General features: G+C 35.2%; 1 protein-coding gene across 1 annotated transcript in view; it reads right to left on the bottom strand.

Moving 5' to 3' along the window:
• Nucleotides 1–15,827: 15,827 nt before the first annotated feature.
• LOC113269470 (ferritin light chain 1-like) overlaps nt 15,828–16,223 on the bottom strand; it is a 54,742-nt gene continuing 54,346 nt past the window's right edge. Inside the window, 1 exon segment of the mRNA XM_044390884.3 lies at nt 15,828–16,164. Within this exon segment, the coding sequence (XP_044246819.3) occupies nt 15,828–16,164 (337 nt within the window).

A 16,223-nucleotide genomic window follows, 5' to 3' on the forward strand; every position in this document is an offset into this window, starting at 1 on the left:
TTTTATAAATGGACTTCTGAAAGCAAAAAGCTGGTCCTAGGCTGGATTCTTTGTAATTTTCCTCAGTGATTTAAGTGATGGAACAGAGACCATGAACGTCAAACTTACAGATAGCATTGGACTGTCATTTTAAGCAATGGGCTAGAATTCAAAATGATTCCAGCTAAATAGAAAAGAGAGTTCAAAATGGAAAGAATTCAAATTTTGATGGAATATGTATGATACTACATGATATATGATAGAAAATAATTAGACGTTGAAATGAGAAGGGGCTGGGGGTGGTAATATGCCAATCGGAGAATGCCCTGTAAGTGAATGTCACATACACTTCCTTGTGCACCAACTATCACCTGCCTACTCTAACAATGTGATATGAAGAAGTTGGTACTAGTGTAACACATATCACTTTCAGCAGAAATGAGCCTGGTGAAGATAGTGCTTTATTAAGTGATGATTTTGTCCACTTTTTATAGCGATAGTAAAATAGGCACTGTTTAATTTATGTTATTGATAGATACGTTTATATTATTGATAGATAACAAATCAGATTATATTATTTATAGATTTGGTATCCATAGGCACTTAACTCAATTATTAATGAAGACAATAAAATGTTAGTTTTTCATATCTGAACCTATATTCTAGAATAAGAACTCTATGCATTTATTCTTCAGATAATTTCAGTGTATATATTTGCTTCAAGTAAAATACTTACATAGTGTGTTCTGGTATCTTCTTCTGTTTACTTTGCTAAGGGAGAGATAAGAACCCTTTAGCCCTGTGGCCAAGAAAATAATCTTTGTTCTGCTCCAGGGTGGAGTCCTTTGCTATCTCTGTTTCTCTAATCCCTTCCAATTTGTCTCAGCCGCTATCCTTTGCTTGAGCACTCTTTCTTTCCGTTAGGCTTACGGTCTGCCTGTGTCTTGACAGTGGACGTGGAGAAAGAGCCATTCCTCCGTGGCAGTCCAGACTGAAAATGGATCTCCCATTGTGTAACATTGTGTTCCTTCTGGAGAAACACCAGGAAACAGCAGTTGAATATTTTAATTCTGCATGTTGGTATGAACAATAAATACTCCATTTTGAAGCTTCAGGTTTTAGAGTGTTTTTGTAAAATCCGTGTTTGGCATTTAAGTAATTGAATCATTGAATTTCGGGAATGAAACCTTTAGGAGTAACTTTTTAAAATGTGTATAATTCCTTATATACCATTCTTGAAAGGTGATCATTCAGGTTCTGCTTGATTACTAGCTAAATGGGATGCTCAGTCTCTGAGGTAGCCCATTTTGTTGGATGGCTTTAGTGGTTAAATTCTTATAATCTTCTTTCTTAGATAGATGTCATTGAATTCTTGAAGTTAATAACTCCAACCTATTGGCTTCTTATTGTTCTTAGAATAAAAACAAATTCTGTATTATGGCCTACTAGTTCTTCATGGTCTGGCCCTGCCTGTATCTTCAGCTTTATATTATATGATTCTTTTCTTAACCAATCAGTTCTAGCTACACTGGTTTTTTAGTTTTTCTTTCTTTATTTGATTCTTTAGGGTCTTTCCATGTGCTAATCTTCAGCCCAGAAAGCTCTCTTCCCAATCTCCGCTCATCTTTCACCAAACTAACCTTTATCTTTAGATTTTAGCAGAATCATTTCAGTTAATTCTTCTATGACATAGATTAAATCATCTTGTTATATACACTTGTGGTACTCTGTACCTTTTCTTTTAGCTTACATCACAATTGTGATTCTAATTAATCAATGATTAATAGACAAATGGCTTTTTAATCCATTACTCCAGTGTTTTTGTTCACTATATGCTATTACGACTTAGCACAGAGCCTGCCACATGGCAACTCTGAAGTAAATATTTATTGAATGAAATGATCATAGGTCTGCCTTTTGGATATATAGGAAAATTTTACTTCTTCTACATGGTAATGCTTCAAAAATTTTGAGACAGCTAGATTTTTTTTTCTCTCAGAAGAAAAGGTTGCACATATCTTGTCTTTAAATTCTTTCTATGATAAACCAGAGCTTTTCGCGTCTTGGTTGCTTGCTGTCCTCTGCATGCATTCAGGTAGTCAATGTGCTTCATACACTGAGGCAGTTAGTTCTGAAAATAATGCTCCCAAATTGTGAGAATGCTTCCAGGTTTTAGAAATTCATGTTAGAATAAGAAATAGCTTTTGTGAGCTAAACTAGTCTCTTGAGTGTGATATTTTAGGCTTTTGGTTCATTTTACATGCATTGGTTTAATTAACTTCTATATAAGTTGTCTTTTAAAGAAAAGCTGTAGTTCTTGTTTCTTTCTAGGACTCAGGTGCAGACAGATTCAGGATTCCTTGCACCATGAGTAAAAGAAATCCATCTCTGTAAACCCTGAAAAATCACCAAAATTTTTTGTGTAAGTGAAACCATAAGCTTCAAAATCACTGATACAGATTCAAGATTTCTTGGACAGCATTTCATAATAAAAACCCACTTTTACCCTTGTGTTTTAGGAGGAAGCAAAACAAACAGTGGGAAAGTATGAAGATCTTAAATAAACTATATTACTTTTTAAATGGGTCAACATCAATAGAGATAGTAAGTGTACATATATGAGTAAAGTCAGTTATTGTTAACCTTCCTCATCTAAATTAATTAACAAGTTAATAAACATTTATTGATTGCTATTTGTCAGGTACTAAGCTAGGTATTATTTTTCTGTCTTAGAACCATAGCTTATTTTTCTGATTATAAAAATACAAATTCAAAGTAGAATATTTGTAATATATAGAGAACAAGAAGATATTTACCCTCTACCCAGATATAAATACTGTTAAAACTTCAGTTTATTTGTTTTAATTTTTTAATCAACTCAATAAATACTGAGTGCATATTATATGCTATTTATTATTCTAGAAGCTAGAGATGCATCAGTTCACAAAATAGATGAAATTCTTATTATTGTGGTCCTTGTAACTCAGTGAGGGGAGATATAAAATAAATAAAATATTAAATATGTCAGCTAATGCACCATAAAAAAATAAGGCACACTAGGGAGATAAAGAGTGTTATATAAGGTAGAGAGAAGACATTTCTGACAAAGTGACATTCTTGCCCAAACCAGGAATTTCTGAGCAAATATCTGATTCTAGAGTGGATCAGGGAGAGACTAGCAAGAGCAAAGGCCCTGAGGTGGGAGTATGCATGGCATATTGGAGAAACAGCAAGCATGATAGTATGACTGCAACAGAATGTTTGAGCAGAGGAATGATGTGATCTAATTAATGTTTTAAAAGACCCAAACTGGATACTGTATGAAAAATAAGCAGTGGGGGAAGGTGGTAGAAGTAGGGAGACCAATTAGGAGGCTACTGCAATGGAACACGAAAGAGAATATCAGCTTAGACCAAAGAGGTGATAAGTGGGTAGATGTTGGCTATATTGTGATCAGCGGCATTAAGATTTGCTGATGGATCATAAATGGGGGAATGAGAGAAAAAGTGTCAAGTAAACTATTATTTTTTATCAGTCTTTTAAAATTTAACATTTTTTGAAAACAAAAAAGTATATAATATAACTGTAAAGTATAATTAATACCTATGGAGCAAACATCTGTGTAATTGTCATGCAAATTAAGGAGTAGAACACCAGCACTACCCCCAAAGCCTCACTCTGTCTTCCCAATTCCTTCCTTCCTTCCTTCTTTCCTTCCTTCCTTCCTTCCTTCCTTCCTTCCTTCCTTCCTTCTTTCTTTTTTTTCTTTTCTTTTCTTTTCTTTTCTTTTCTTTTCTTTTCTTTTCTTTTCTTTTCTTTTCTTTTCTTCTTTTCTTTTCTGAATAAAGTGATAGAAATTTATTAAGTGAAGATACAGAATAAGCTCTCAAGAGTGAGAGGGGTCCCGACAGGGTTGCCTGTCTTCCCAATTTCTAACTTTTCTTGGTCCTAGAAGCATCTATTGTCTTGAGTTTTATGGTTGTCATTTTTTTTGCCTTTTATTTAAAGCTTTATCACTTCTGTATGCATCCCTAAATATATAGTTTAGTTAGCTTGCTTATGAACATTATATGAATTGAAAAAATGATGTATTTCTTTTGGGTCTTTATTCTTTCATACCAGATTATATTTGTGAGATTCATCTATGTTGTAAGGAATAGTTAAGAGTTAATTTGTTTATTTTTATAGCTGTATTGTATTCCATTGTATGATTATGCCATAATGTATCCATTCTTCAGCTGATAAACAGCTATGAACATTTTTATATGTGTATCCTGATGCATGTTGGATTTTATGATGCACCTTGGTTTTTATAGGGTATATGTCTAAAAGATGAATTGCTGATTTCAGAGAATGTGATTCTTCTACTTAAGCAGGTATTGCTAAACTGTTTCCAAAATGTAACAATTTAGACTTCCAATAGCTGTGATTTCACATTGCTCCATATTTTTGCCCAAACTTATATTATTAGTATTTTTGTCAGTCTAGTGGATGGGCATTGGCTCATTGTGGTTTTAATTTGCATTGCTTTGATTACTAATGAAGTTAAAAATCGATTCATATGTTTTTTGGCTACATATATTTATATATATATTTTAAGATGCCTGTTCAAGCTTTTTGACTAGGGTGCCTTTTTCTCATTGATTTGTGGGAGTTGGTTATTAAATCTGTGAGTAAGTTCTTTGTTGTTATTTATACATAATATAGGTATCCTATTTTATGGTATTTTTTTCATTATTTTTATGGTATCACTTTTACTTTGTGGTTGGTACATTTTGTGTCTAGATTAAAAAAAAAATCTTCCACAACCTGAAGTCATGAATATATTCTCCTGTATTTCTTTGAGAGTTTCATAATTTTGTCTTTTACATTTAGCCTTAACTTTTTCTAAGCTCATACTCTTTAAGGGTTTATTTTGCAAATGTGCTTCTGGGATACTTAATTTATCATTTTTATGAGGTTCATTAATCTTATGACTCTCTAAAGATAAAACACATTGAAGACATTTTCCAGGAGTATTTTGTAAGCTTATATGATACAGAAAAAGTATGTCAGCAGCCTAATCTAGGACACTGTCTGATTTTTAAGATAAAAAACCCTTCAAACTCAAACACTGCTTTTTTTTTCCTTCTTGTTTACATATGCTTTTTTACTTAAACAAGGAAGTGGATGAGATAAAAATCATGGTTCAGATTTTCCTGGTACTCCCATCAACCTAGATTTTAGGCTGCAAATTTATGACATAATTAAACAGAGTAAGCGATTTTGCTCAGAAAATTATTAAGTGTCTCCTTTCGGAGTATGGATAATTTACCAAAATATCAATAAATGTTATAAAGGAAAATAAAGCATGGTAAGATAAAAAAGAATGATAGGGATACTTTGGATGAGGTTAAAGGAGGTCTCTCTGAAGAAGTGACATTTAAGCACAAACTGAGTGAAATGAGGACTAAGGCCCAAGAAGAGAATCTTGGAGAAAATAATTCCAAGCAGAGAGAGCAGCAACCACAAATGCTGTAAGATCAAAGTGAGCAAAGATAGTGTGGCTAGTGTGGAGTGCACTTGTATGTTTATTCAGGTTGTAGCTGTACTTGAAAAGTTTTCAAAGCCAGTCCTCAATCTGCTGGTTTTAATCCACTGTGATGCACCTATATACTGCCACCATATAATTTTTTCAAGTACTTCTACCAGCTTGTCAGTAGCTTGTTCATAAACCTCCTGTTTACTAGTTGTTTCTGATTATTTATTGATCCATTTATTTATAATTGGCCTGTCAGTGTGACTCAGGAAAATCATTAACCATAGTTAATTAAATTAATGCCTGTGTTTTGTTGACCTTGGGGGATGACACTTAGAATTGTGTCCTTGTGAAGCCACTCCGTCAAAAATCAACATTTGGAATATCTGACCTTGTGACTTTTAATTTGGGGCACATACTTGGAATCGGAGTTTGTTTTTTCTTTCTACACCTTAACAATATGGCATGTTTCTCACTATCAGAAGCTGTTGAGCCACTTATTGTACCTCAGGTCCAAATGCAAAAAAATGACTATTTATCTTTATGAGGTACCTCCCCAGGGCCACTCAGTGACTTTTAGTATGCCTTGTAGTCTATAATTTAAGCCATATTATCCCAAACCTACCCTCCAATTTTGGTGAAAATGCATCTTGTTACTTTTATATGACATGGAAAAAAGCAAAGAGAAACTTAAGTTTATTTATATGTATTTATTTTCTGTACTTTTCTAAAAGGAATTTGAGATGATGAAAAGCAAAACAATTTTATAAAAGAATGTCAATATTAAAGGAAAATAGGAATACAAAAAAGCAAAACAAATTTTAATTTATTTTATTTTTTATTAAAAAAATTTTATTTAAATTCAGTTTAGTTAACATATAGTGTATTATTAGTTACCGGGGTAGAATTTAGTGATTCATCAGTTGCATATAACACCCAGTGCTCATCACATCAAGTGCCCTCCTTAATGCCTATCACCCTGTTACCCTATCTCCCCGTCCTTCTCCCCTTCAACAACCCTCAGTTTGTTTCCTTTGGTTAAGAGTCTCTTGTGTTTGCCTCCCTCTCTGTTTTTATCTTCTTTTATTTTTTCTTTCTTTCCCCTGTGTTTGTCTGTTTTCAAAACATTTTCAAAGTATAAATAGAATATCAATGTTAAAGGAAAAGGAGAATACAAATAAATGTGTGTGGGGGGCGGGTACCTTAGTCATGATTTCCCAAATTGAATATGAAGGTCTATAGTGTAGTATATTTAGAACACCACACTATGTCTTCATCCATTTGGATGGTTCATTTTCAGTAGTTATAAATTGTAATAATAAAAGAGTAAATAGCTTAACCAACCATCAATGTCAGTTTTTGTCTTAATTTCTACTCTATTGATCAGTGTCTGTTCTGTCTATATCAGACTGCTGGTAGAGGCACTGTTATCGAGCACTACTTACTATGTGCCAGACATCAAATAGAAGCACAAACCTTTTGAAAATATGATTGAATAGGAATTTTACAAATGAGGAAATTGAAGTTCAGAGGATTTCACAGATCAAAAAGTGAGGTAGAGAGAGGTTAATGACTTGCTAAGACCACACAGTGAGGCAGAGTCAGGATTTCAATGCAGGTCTGAGAAAATTTAGTCTCTTTCTATTTATACTATCCATTTTGCCTGTTTCAAAGAAGTTTAACTTAAATGTGCACATGGCATTTTTTACCTTTGTGCAGTATAGTTTAATAGTATTTCAACATGACATTTAGTTTTTATTTCTCTGTGCAGTTAAAAAAACTCTTAAGACTTCAGAATAACTTCTTTTTATTTAGTCATCATTACCATTTATATAGTCCACTTGTTTTCTAATCAGCTTATGTGTGTTCTTGGTAAAAGTACTCATTCCTCTTGGCCTCATTATGAATTTATACCTTTGAATGTTTTAGTGGCAAAGCAGTTACATTTGGGGATTTTGTGTTCATTGGTTTAAAAATACTTAAGTGTGTGTTATTTATGCTCTCATTACACATGTGTATCCATAAATAAGATGTTTTATTTTGCATATTTCAGGCTATATTTAAATGTTATTGCATTGCATTTGCCTTGCCATAATTTGCCTTTTTCATTTAATGTTATGTCTATGAGATTTATCCTTATGGATAATTATAACTCCTTTTTATTGATTTTTTCCCCTCTGCTTCATGGTATTTCATTATAAGAACATTACAAAACTTTCCTGTCCATAGTCTTATTGATGAATATCTAGGATGTTTCTTTTTTTTTTTAATTGTGACTAGAACATTCTCATATGTGCTTTGAGACATATTTGTCTGTGTTTCTCTAAACTAAATGCGTAGATGTGGAATTACTAGATTATAATGTCTATTTTACATTTTGAAATGGTAATCCAGTAGGTTAGTTAACATATCCTTCACCTCATGTAATTACCACTTTTTTGCTGTTGGTGTTATGGTGAGAAAATTTAAGATCTACCCTCTCTTAGCAACTTTCACATGTACAATGTACTGTTATTAACTACAGTCACCATGCTGCACATTAGATCCCCAGAATTACTCCTCTCGTAACTGGAAGGTTGTACTCTTTGACAGACAACTCTTCCTGTATACCCCAGCCCATGGCAACCATCAGTTTACTCTCTCTGTTAATATGAGTTCAGTTTATTTTAGATTCCACATTTAGGTGAGATCTATAGCATTTGTCTTTCTCTGTCTCACTTTTTCACTTAGAGTAATGTCCTCAAAGTCCATTCATGTTGTTACAAATGGCAGGATTTCCTTTTTTTTTTTTAATGACTGAATCGTATTCTACTGTGTGTGAATAGTATTCTACTCTGTATATATATATATATATATATATACACACACACACACACATAAACATATACGTATCATGTTTTCTTTTTTTCTCAGGTACCATTTTATTAAAATAATCAGATATAGCAACTAGATTCCTCCTGAACCCCAGCCATTTCATATGATCTGAACATCTTTGACCTTGAAGATTGGGACAGTACATGGGAGAAACATTAAGACTCATATACTCCTCCTTTCTGATGCAGGGGATTTTAAGGACTAGACTGTCAGGATGGGTGCCCTCGATCCCTTCAAATGGAATAGGTCGTTGATTTGATTAACCCTATTATGAGGTAGATTTTTTTTTAGTTGATTGATATCCGGGTCCATGGCAGAGAAATCTAAAAGTTAGAGTTGAGGAAGAGCAGGAAGGGAACGTAGCTCCAGAAGACTGCTATGGATGTTGGAGAACCATTGTTAGTGTATAAGAGAAGAATAATGAAATCTGAAGAATTCCATAGTGTTTACTTCAGATGGAAACCAAAGTCTACATGTGGCACAGGTCCAGGATCTCTATGCTTTGGAATCAGGAAGGAAATTAAATAACTCTGGATGCTGTGGGCTAATTGACATCTAAAACTCAATACTTTTGATGTTCTTATCCATAAGATATCTATATTTATATGTTTTTTTATTAACAACTGTAGTCATAGTCTTCTTACTTTTGACCATGGGAGAGGAGGTGAGTCCTCTGCATTTCTGGTAGAGTGCACTGCATATTTGATGGCTAGAGTGGAGGTCATACCCAGGTGAGGGTTTGGGGCTTTCCATGACTGGAAATTGTGCACAGGACTGGAGTCTCATGGCTTCTTTCTCCATCCTTAGGTTTGCCTGCTTAGTGCTTGAACTGTTGCAAATGCAGCCTCTACTAGTCTGAAGCCCACATATTCCCAGTACGTCTGGAGGGAATGAGGTTTGGATTCTCGCATGTCCAGGGCTGCAGGCAGGACCTATGTTTTCTTTATCCATTTATCCACCAGTGGATACTTAGGTTTTTCCACGTCTTGGCTATTGGAGTGATCATGGGGATGCAGGTTATTTCTTCAAGATAGTGACTTCATTTCCTTCAGATAAATATCCAGTAGTGAGATTACTGGATCATATAGTACTTCTGTTTTTAATTTTTTGAGGAACCTCCATACTGTTTTCTGAAGAGACTGTACCAATTTACACTCCTACCAAGAGTATATAAGGGTTTCTTTTTCTCTTCCCTTTTTTTCTTGTCTTTTTGATACTAGCTATACTATCAAGTATAAGATGATACCTCATTGTGGTTTTGATTTGCATTTCCCTAATGATTAACAATGTTAAACACCTTTTCATGCACTTTTAACCATTTATATGTCTTTTTTTTTGGACAAATGTCCATTCAGGCCATTTGCTTGTTTTTAATTGGATCATTTGTGGGTTTTCCTTTCCTTCTTTCTTTTTTTCCCCCCTCTTCTTTTTTTATATTTTTGCTATTGAGTTGTAGGAATTAACTATTTTGTAGAGGACCCCATAGCAGATATATGGCTTGCAATGATCTTCCTCCATTCTGTAGTTTGCTTTTTTATTTTGTTGATTATTTCTTTTGCTGTGCAGAAGCCTTTCAGTTTGATTTAGTCCCACATGTTGGCTTTTGCTTTCATTGCTTATATTCTTGATATCTTTCCAAAAAATTGTTGCCAAGTCCATATCAAGAGCTTTATCGCTGTGTTTTCTTTTAGGAGTCTTTTGTTTCAGGGTCTACATTCAGGCCTTCCTTAATACATTTTGAGTTAATTTTTGTGAGTGATGTAAGGTAATGAAAAAAAATTCGTTTTTTTGGATATGAATATCTAGCTTTTCCAATACTATTTATTAAAGAGACTGTCCTTTCCTTAATGAGTATTCTAGGCTCCCTTATCAAATATTAATTGACCATATATGCATGGTGTATTTCAGTGCTCTCAATTATGTTCCATTGGTCTGTCTGTTTTTATGTCGGTACTATTTTGATTACTACAGATTTATAATATAGTTTGAAATCAGGAAGTGTGATTACTCCACCTTTATTCTTTCCCAAGATTGCTTTGGCTATTCAGGGTCTTTTGTGGTTCCATACAAATTTTTGCATTTTGTAAAAAAAATTTCTGTGAAAAATGCCATTGGAAATTTGATAGAGATTGCATTGAATCTGTAGATGGCTTTGGGTAATATAGACATTTTAAGAACATTAATTCTTAAATCCACAAACCTGGGATATCTTCCCATTTATTTGCATCTTGTGATGTAGCACTAAGCTGCTATTGACCATCCGATGATAAGTCTACAGGAAGATCGTCTGCTTCTGGACTGTGATTGACTGTGGCTAAGTGAAACTGGGAAAAACAAAATTGTGTATTGAGGTGGGACTGCTGTATTTCTTTTTCAGATTGTTCATAGTGTATGGAAGCATAACTGATTTTTTTATGTTCACTTTGTATCCCTGTGATTTTAGGGGACTCATTTATTAGTTCTAATGTTTTAGTGGAGTCTTTAGACTTTTTTATATATAAGATTATGCTATCTTCATAAAAGACAGTTTTACTTCTTCCTTTACAATTTGGATGCCTTTTATTTCTTTTTCTTTCTTAACTGGTCTGGCTAGGAGTTCCAGTATTATGTTGAATAGGAGCGGTGAGAGTACGCACCCTTGTCTTATTCCCCATCTTAGAGATAAGGAACATTTTACCATTATTATGCTAGTATGTGTTTGTTGTATATGGCCCTTATTATGTTGAGGTGTGTTCTTTCTATATCTGGTTTGTTGAGAATTTTTAGCCTGAAAGGATGTTGAAATTTGTTGAATGCCTTTTCTGCATTGATTGAGATGTTGTATGATTTTTATCTTCCATTTTATTAATATAGTTTACCACATTGATTGATTTGCATATGTTGAAACACCCTTGCATCCCAGGGATAGGTTCCACTTGATCGTGGTGTATGATCCTTTAAATATATTGTTGAATTTTGTTTGCTAATATTTTGTTCAAGATTTTTACATCTATATTCATCAGGGATATTGCCTTGTAATTTTCTTTTCTTGTGGTATTCTTGTCTGATTTTGGTATCAGGGTAAAGCTGGTTTTGTAAAATGAGTTTGGGAGTAATACCTTTTCTTCAATTTTTTGGAAGACTTTGGGAAGGAATGGCTTAATTCTTTAAACATTTTGTAGAATTCACCAGTGAAACCATCATGTCCTGGGCTTTTCTTTGTTGGGAAGTTTTTTTTTTTTTTTTAAAGATTTTATTTATTCATTTGACAGAGATAGAGACAGCCAGTGAGAGAGGGAACACAAGCAGGGGGAGTGGGAGAGGAAGAAGCAGCCTCCCAGCTGAGGAGCCTGATGTTGGGGCTCGATCCCAGAACACCGGGATCACGCCCTGAGCCAAAGGCAGATGCTTAACAGTCATTAAGCCGCCCAGGTGCCCCTGTGTTGGGAAGTTTTTGATTACTGATTCACTCTCCTTACTAGTAATTGATCTGTTCAGTTTCATGAATCAATATTCATGATTCAGTCTTAGTAGGTTGTGTGTTTCTAGGAATTTTCCTTTTCTTCCAGATTGTCCAATTTGTTGGTGTATAATTGTTGATAGTAGCGTCTTATGATCCTTTGTATTTCTGTGGTATCAGTTCTAATGTTTCCTCTTTATAATTTTAATTTTTGGGTACTTTCTTTTTCTTGAGAAGTCTAGCTAAAGGTTTGTCAATTGTGTTTATCTTTTTAAAAAACAAATTTGTAATGTCGTTAATCTTTTCTGTTGTTTTTCTATTCTCTGTTTCATTTATATCTACTCTGATCTTTGTTATTTCCTTCCTTCTGCTAACTTTGGGGCCTGGTTTGTTCTTGTTTTTCTAGTTCCATATGGCATAAATTTAGGTTTCTTATTTGACATCATTTTTGTTTTTTTGCATTTACTAATATGAACTTACCTTTTAGAATTGCTTTTCCTGCATCCCATAAGTTTCTGTTTTTTGTTTGTTTCAAGATATTTTTGATTTCCCTTTTAATTTCTTCTTTGACACTTTGGTTGTTCAGGAGTATGTTGTTTAATTTCTACATATTTATAAATATTCCAATTTTCCTCCTGTTATTAATTTCTAGTTTCATACCATTGTGGTTAGAAAGATGGTTGGTGTGATTTCATGCTTTTACAATTTGCTAAGGCTTGTTTTGTGTTCTAACATATGACCTATTCTGGAGAATATTCTGTGTGTACTTGAGAAGAACGTGTACTCCATTGCTGTTGGATGGAGTGTTCTATATAAGCCTGTTAGGTCCATTTGGTTTCAAGTATAGTTCATGTCCAATGTTTCCTTATTAATTTATATCTGGGCAATCCATCCTGTGTTGTCCCCTACTATTATTGTATTGTTGTCTATTTTTCCCTTCAGATCTGTCAGTATTTAAAAAAATATTTAGGTGCTCTGTTGTTGGGTGCATATATATTTACAATTGCTGTACTGTCTTGATGAATCCACCCCTTTATCAGTATGTAATGACCCTCTTTGTCTCTTGTTACAGTTTTTTTACATTTAATTAATTATTAATTAATTATTTTTAAAGATTTTATTTATTTATTTGTCAGCGAGAAAGAGAGCATAAGCAGGGGGAGTGGCAGGTAGAGGGAGAAGCAGGCTCCCTGCTGAGCAGGGAGCCAGATGTGAGACTTGATTCTAGGACCCTGAGATCATGACCTGAGCGGAAGGCAGACGCTAACTGACTGGGCCACCCAGGCATCCCTCTTGTTACTTTTTTTTTTTTTTTTTTTTTTTTTTACTAAAACTCTGTTTTGTTTGGATTAAGTATAGCTACCCCTGCTCTCTTTTGGTTTCCATTTGTATGGGTATATATTTTTAGTCTTCACTTTTAGTCTGTATGTGTCCTTAAAGCTGAAATGTATCTCCAGCAGAAGTACAGAGATGGGTCTTTTTAAAAATTGTTAATCAATTCAGTCACTCTATGCCTTTTATAGAGAATTTAGTCCATTTAAATTTAAATTAATTACTGATAGGGAAGGACCTACTAATGCAATCTTATTGTTTTCTGGCTCTTTTGTGATTCCTTTGTTTCTTCCTCTTGGTGTCTTCCTTTGTGAATTGGTGATATTCTCTAACGGTATGCTTTGATTCCCTTTTCTTTATCTTGTGTATATTTACAGTAAGTTTTTTTCTTTGTAATTACCATGAGACTGACAGAAAACATCTTACAGATATAAGAGTCTATTTTAGGCTAAAAACAACTTCAATTGCGTGTAAAAACTGTATTTACCACCACCCTCATTTTCCATGATGTCACAGTTTATATCTTTTCATATTGTGTATCCATTAACAAATTATTATAGATGTAGTTATTTTTAGTGCTTCAGTTCTTTAACCCTCATACTAGGGTTAAGAGATTAATACACAACCGCATTACAGCATTGGAACATTCTGAATGTGGCCATATACTTCGTTTCACCAGTGTGTTTTATATTTTCGTATGTCTTCATGCTACTAATTAGCATCTTATCATTTCAGCTTGTAGAACTTCTTTCAATATTTCACTTAAGGTGGGCCTAGTGGTGATGAACTCCCTCTGCTTTTGGTTTTTTTTTTTGGAAAAACTTATCTTACCTTTGTTTCTGAAGGACAACTTAGTGGGGTAAAGTGTTGGTTGGCATTTTTTTTTCTATCAGCACTTTGAGTATTTCATCCACTCTCTCCTGGCCTGCAGACTTTTCCCTGAGAAACTTGCAGACAGTCTTAAGTGGGTTCTCTTGTAATTATGTGACAGGGAACATTTCTTGTCTCTTGCTGCTTTTACTACTTTGTGTTTGATTTTTGAGTTTTATTATCTTTGTCTTGGAGAAGATCTATTTGGGTTGAATTTGTTTGGGGATATATTAGTTTCATGAACTTGGATATCCAAATCTCTCCAGATTTGAGAAGTTCTCAGCCATTACTTTTTAAAATAAACTTTCTGCCTCTTTCTCTCTTTTAATACTCCAATGATACATAGATTGTTTCTCCTAATGATATCCTATAATTCCCACAGAGTTTCTTCATTCCATTTCATACTTCTTTTCTTTTTGCTCATGTGGTTGGATAATTTCAAATAATCTGTCTTTAGTTTATTCTTTTTACTGATTGGTCAAGTCTGATTGAAGCTCTCTATTGAATTCTTCAGCTCCACAATTTGTCTTTCTTTTTAAGTTTTTGATCTCTTTGTCGAACTTCTCATTTTGCTCTTGTATTGTTTCTTGATTTTTAAAAATTGTTCTGTTATGTTCTCTTGTAGCTCCTTGAGCATCTTTAGAATAATTATTTTGAATTCTTTGCCCCGCAGTTGTGTATCTCCCTTTTTTTTTTAAGGTCAGTTACTGGAAGTTTACTATGTTCTCGGTGGGATCATGTTTCCCTAATTCTTTGAGATTTCTGTAACTTTGCATAGATATCTTCACTTTTATTTTATTTTTTGAAGATTTTATTTATTTATTTGACAGAGAGAGAGAGTATAAGTAGTGGGAGTGGCAGAGGGAGAGGGAGAAGGAGAGGCAGGCTCCCCGCTGGGCAGGGAGCCTGATGTGTGGCTCGATCCCAGGACCCTGGGATCATGAGCTGAGCCAAAGGCAGATGCTTAACTGACTGAGCCACCTAGGCACTCTGGTATCTTCACTTGTAAAGAAAAAGTAATCTTTTCAAAACTTTATGGATGAATTTTGGCAAGGCAAGATGTTCACCTATAGGTGGGAGCATTCTGGAACATTCTGTAATCCCAAGACTACTGGTGTTAGGCACCAAGTGCCAGGGTTATGTGTCTTCTTGGCTCAGGCTTCTGGGATCCACAAAATTGACAACTGTGTGATCCTTGCTGAGGGTTGTGGGGACTCGTCAGTGGTTGTAAGGGCTGTTGGGGTCCTCAGTGACACTTTCATGTCTATTGCATAGGCACAGGTGGCAGTGGTAGCCAGAGGTGGTGGTGTGCACAAGGCTCGAGGGACTGGTTGCAGGTGCCTTAGTAGTGGCAGGGTGGCAGCAGACACACATGTAGTGGTTAAGGCTGGGGACAACTTTAGACACAATAGCAGCTGTAGAGGCCCTGGTCATTGGTGCGCACTTGTGTGGGTGTAGGGGCTAACTGTGGGTGCGTTCAGAGTAGTAGAGGCCATTAGTGTGAGTTGGGCCATTGGTGGGTAGGTTCACAGCTACAGGGGTTAGCCACAAGCATATGAACAATAGTGGGTGTCAGCCAGGGGTTTAGGCTGGTGTCTTGCACATGTGTAGCAGTAGAGGCTGGGGCTGGCTGTGGGGTTTTTGTCTTGAGCTCAGGCAGAAGTAGGGGAGAGGTTCAAGTGTCTGGTGTCTGCAACTGTGAAAACCTGTGGAGTGGAATGTCAGCAACAGAATCTGCGGGGGTCTGTGGCAGCTGTGATAGCTGTTGTTTTCTTCACCTGTGAATGCTGCTGGGGTCCTCTGTGGAGCAGTTTGCTAGAGTCTGTGATGAGGTTCAGTGATAAAAGCTGTGTGAATCTGTAGTGTCGAAGAGGGCTGTTGAGGTCCTCTGCAGAGCAGGCCACTCAGCCCTATGGTCATGTCTGCTCCATGGCTGTTATTGGGAGCTCCTGACATTTTTTCTGCTTCCCAAACATATCTATATCTAGACATCTCAGCTTTGCTGGTGTTGGTAGTATCAAACCAAAGCAGGTCCTCCATGGAGTTCCCTAAAAGGCTGGAGAAGCTGGTCATTCTCATGCTGTCCTTTTCCCAGTGAAGGTAACTCTTTTGGGCTATAGAGAGTTCCCTTTTACTACTGAGCAGTGCTGGCCTGGAAGACGGGATGATGCGGCAAAGTGAAACTGTTTTTCCTCTGCTTTTGTGTATAGT

This window comes from Ursus arctos, unplaced genomic scaffold, assembly GCF_023065955.2.
Source record: "Ursus arctos isolate Adak ecotype North America unplaced genomic scaffold, UrsArc2.0 scaffold_22, whole genome shotgun sequence".
Classification (NCBI taxonomy): domain Eukaryota; kingdom Metazoa; phylum Chordata; class Mammalia; order Carnivora; family Ursidae; genus Ursus; species Ursus arctos.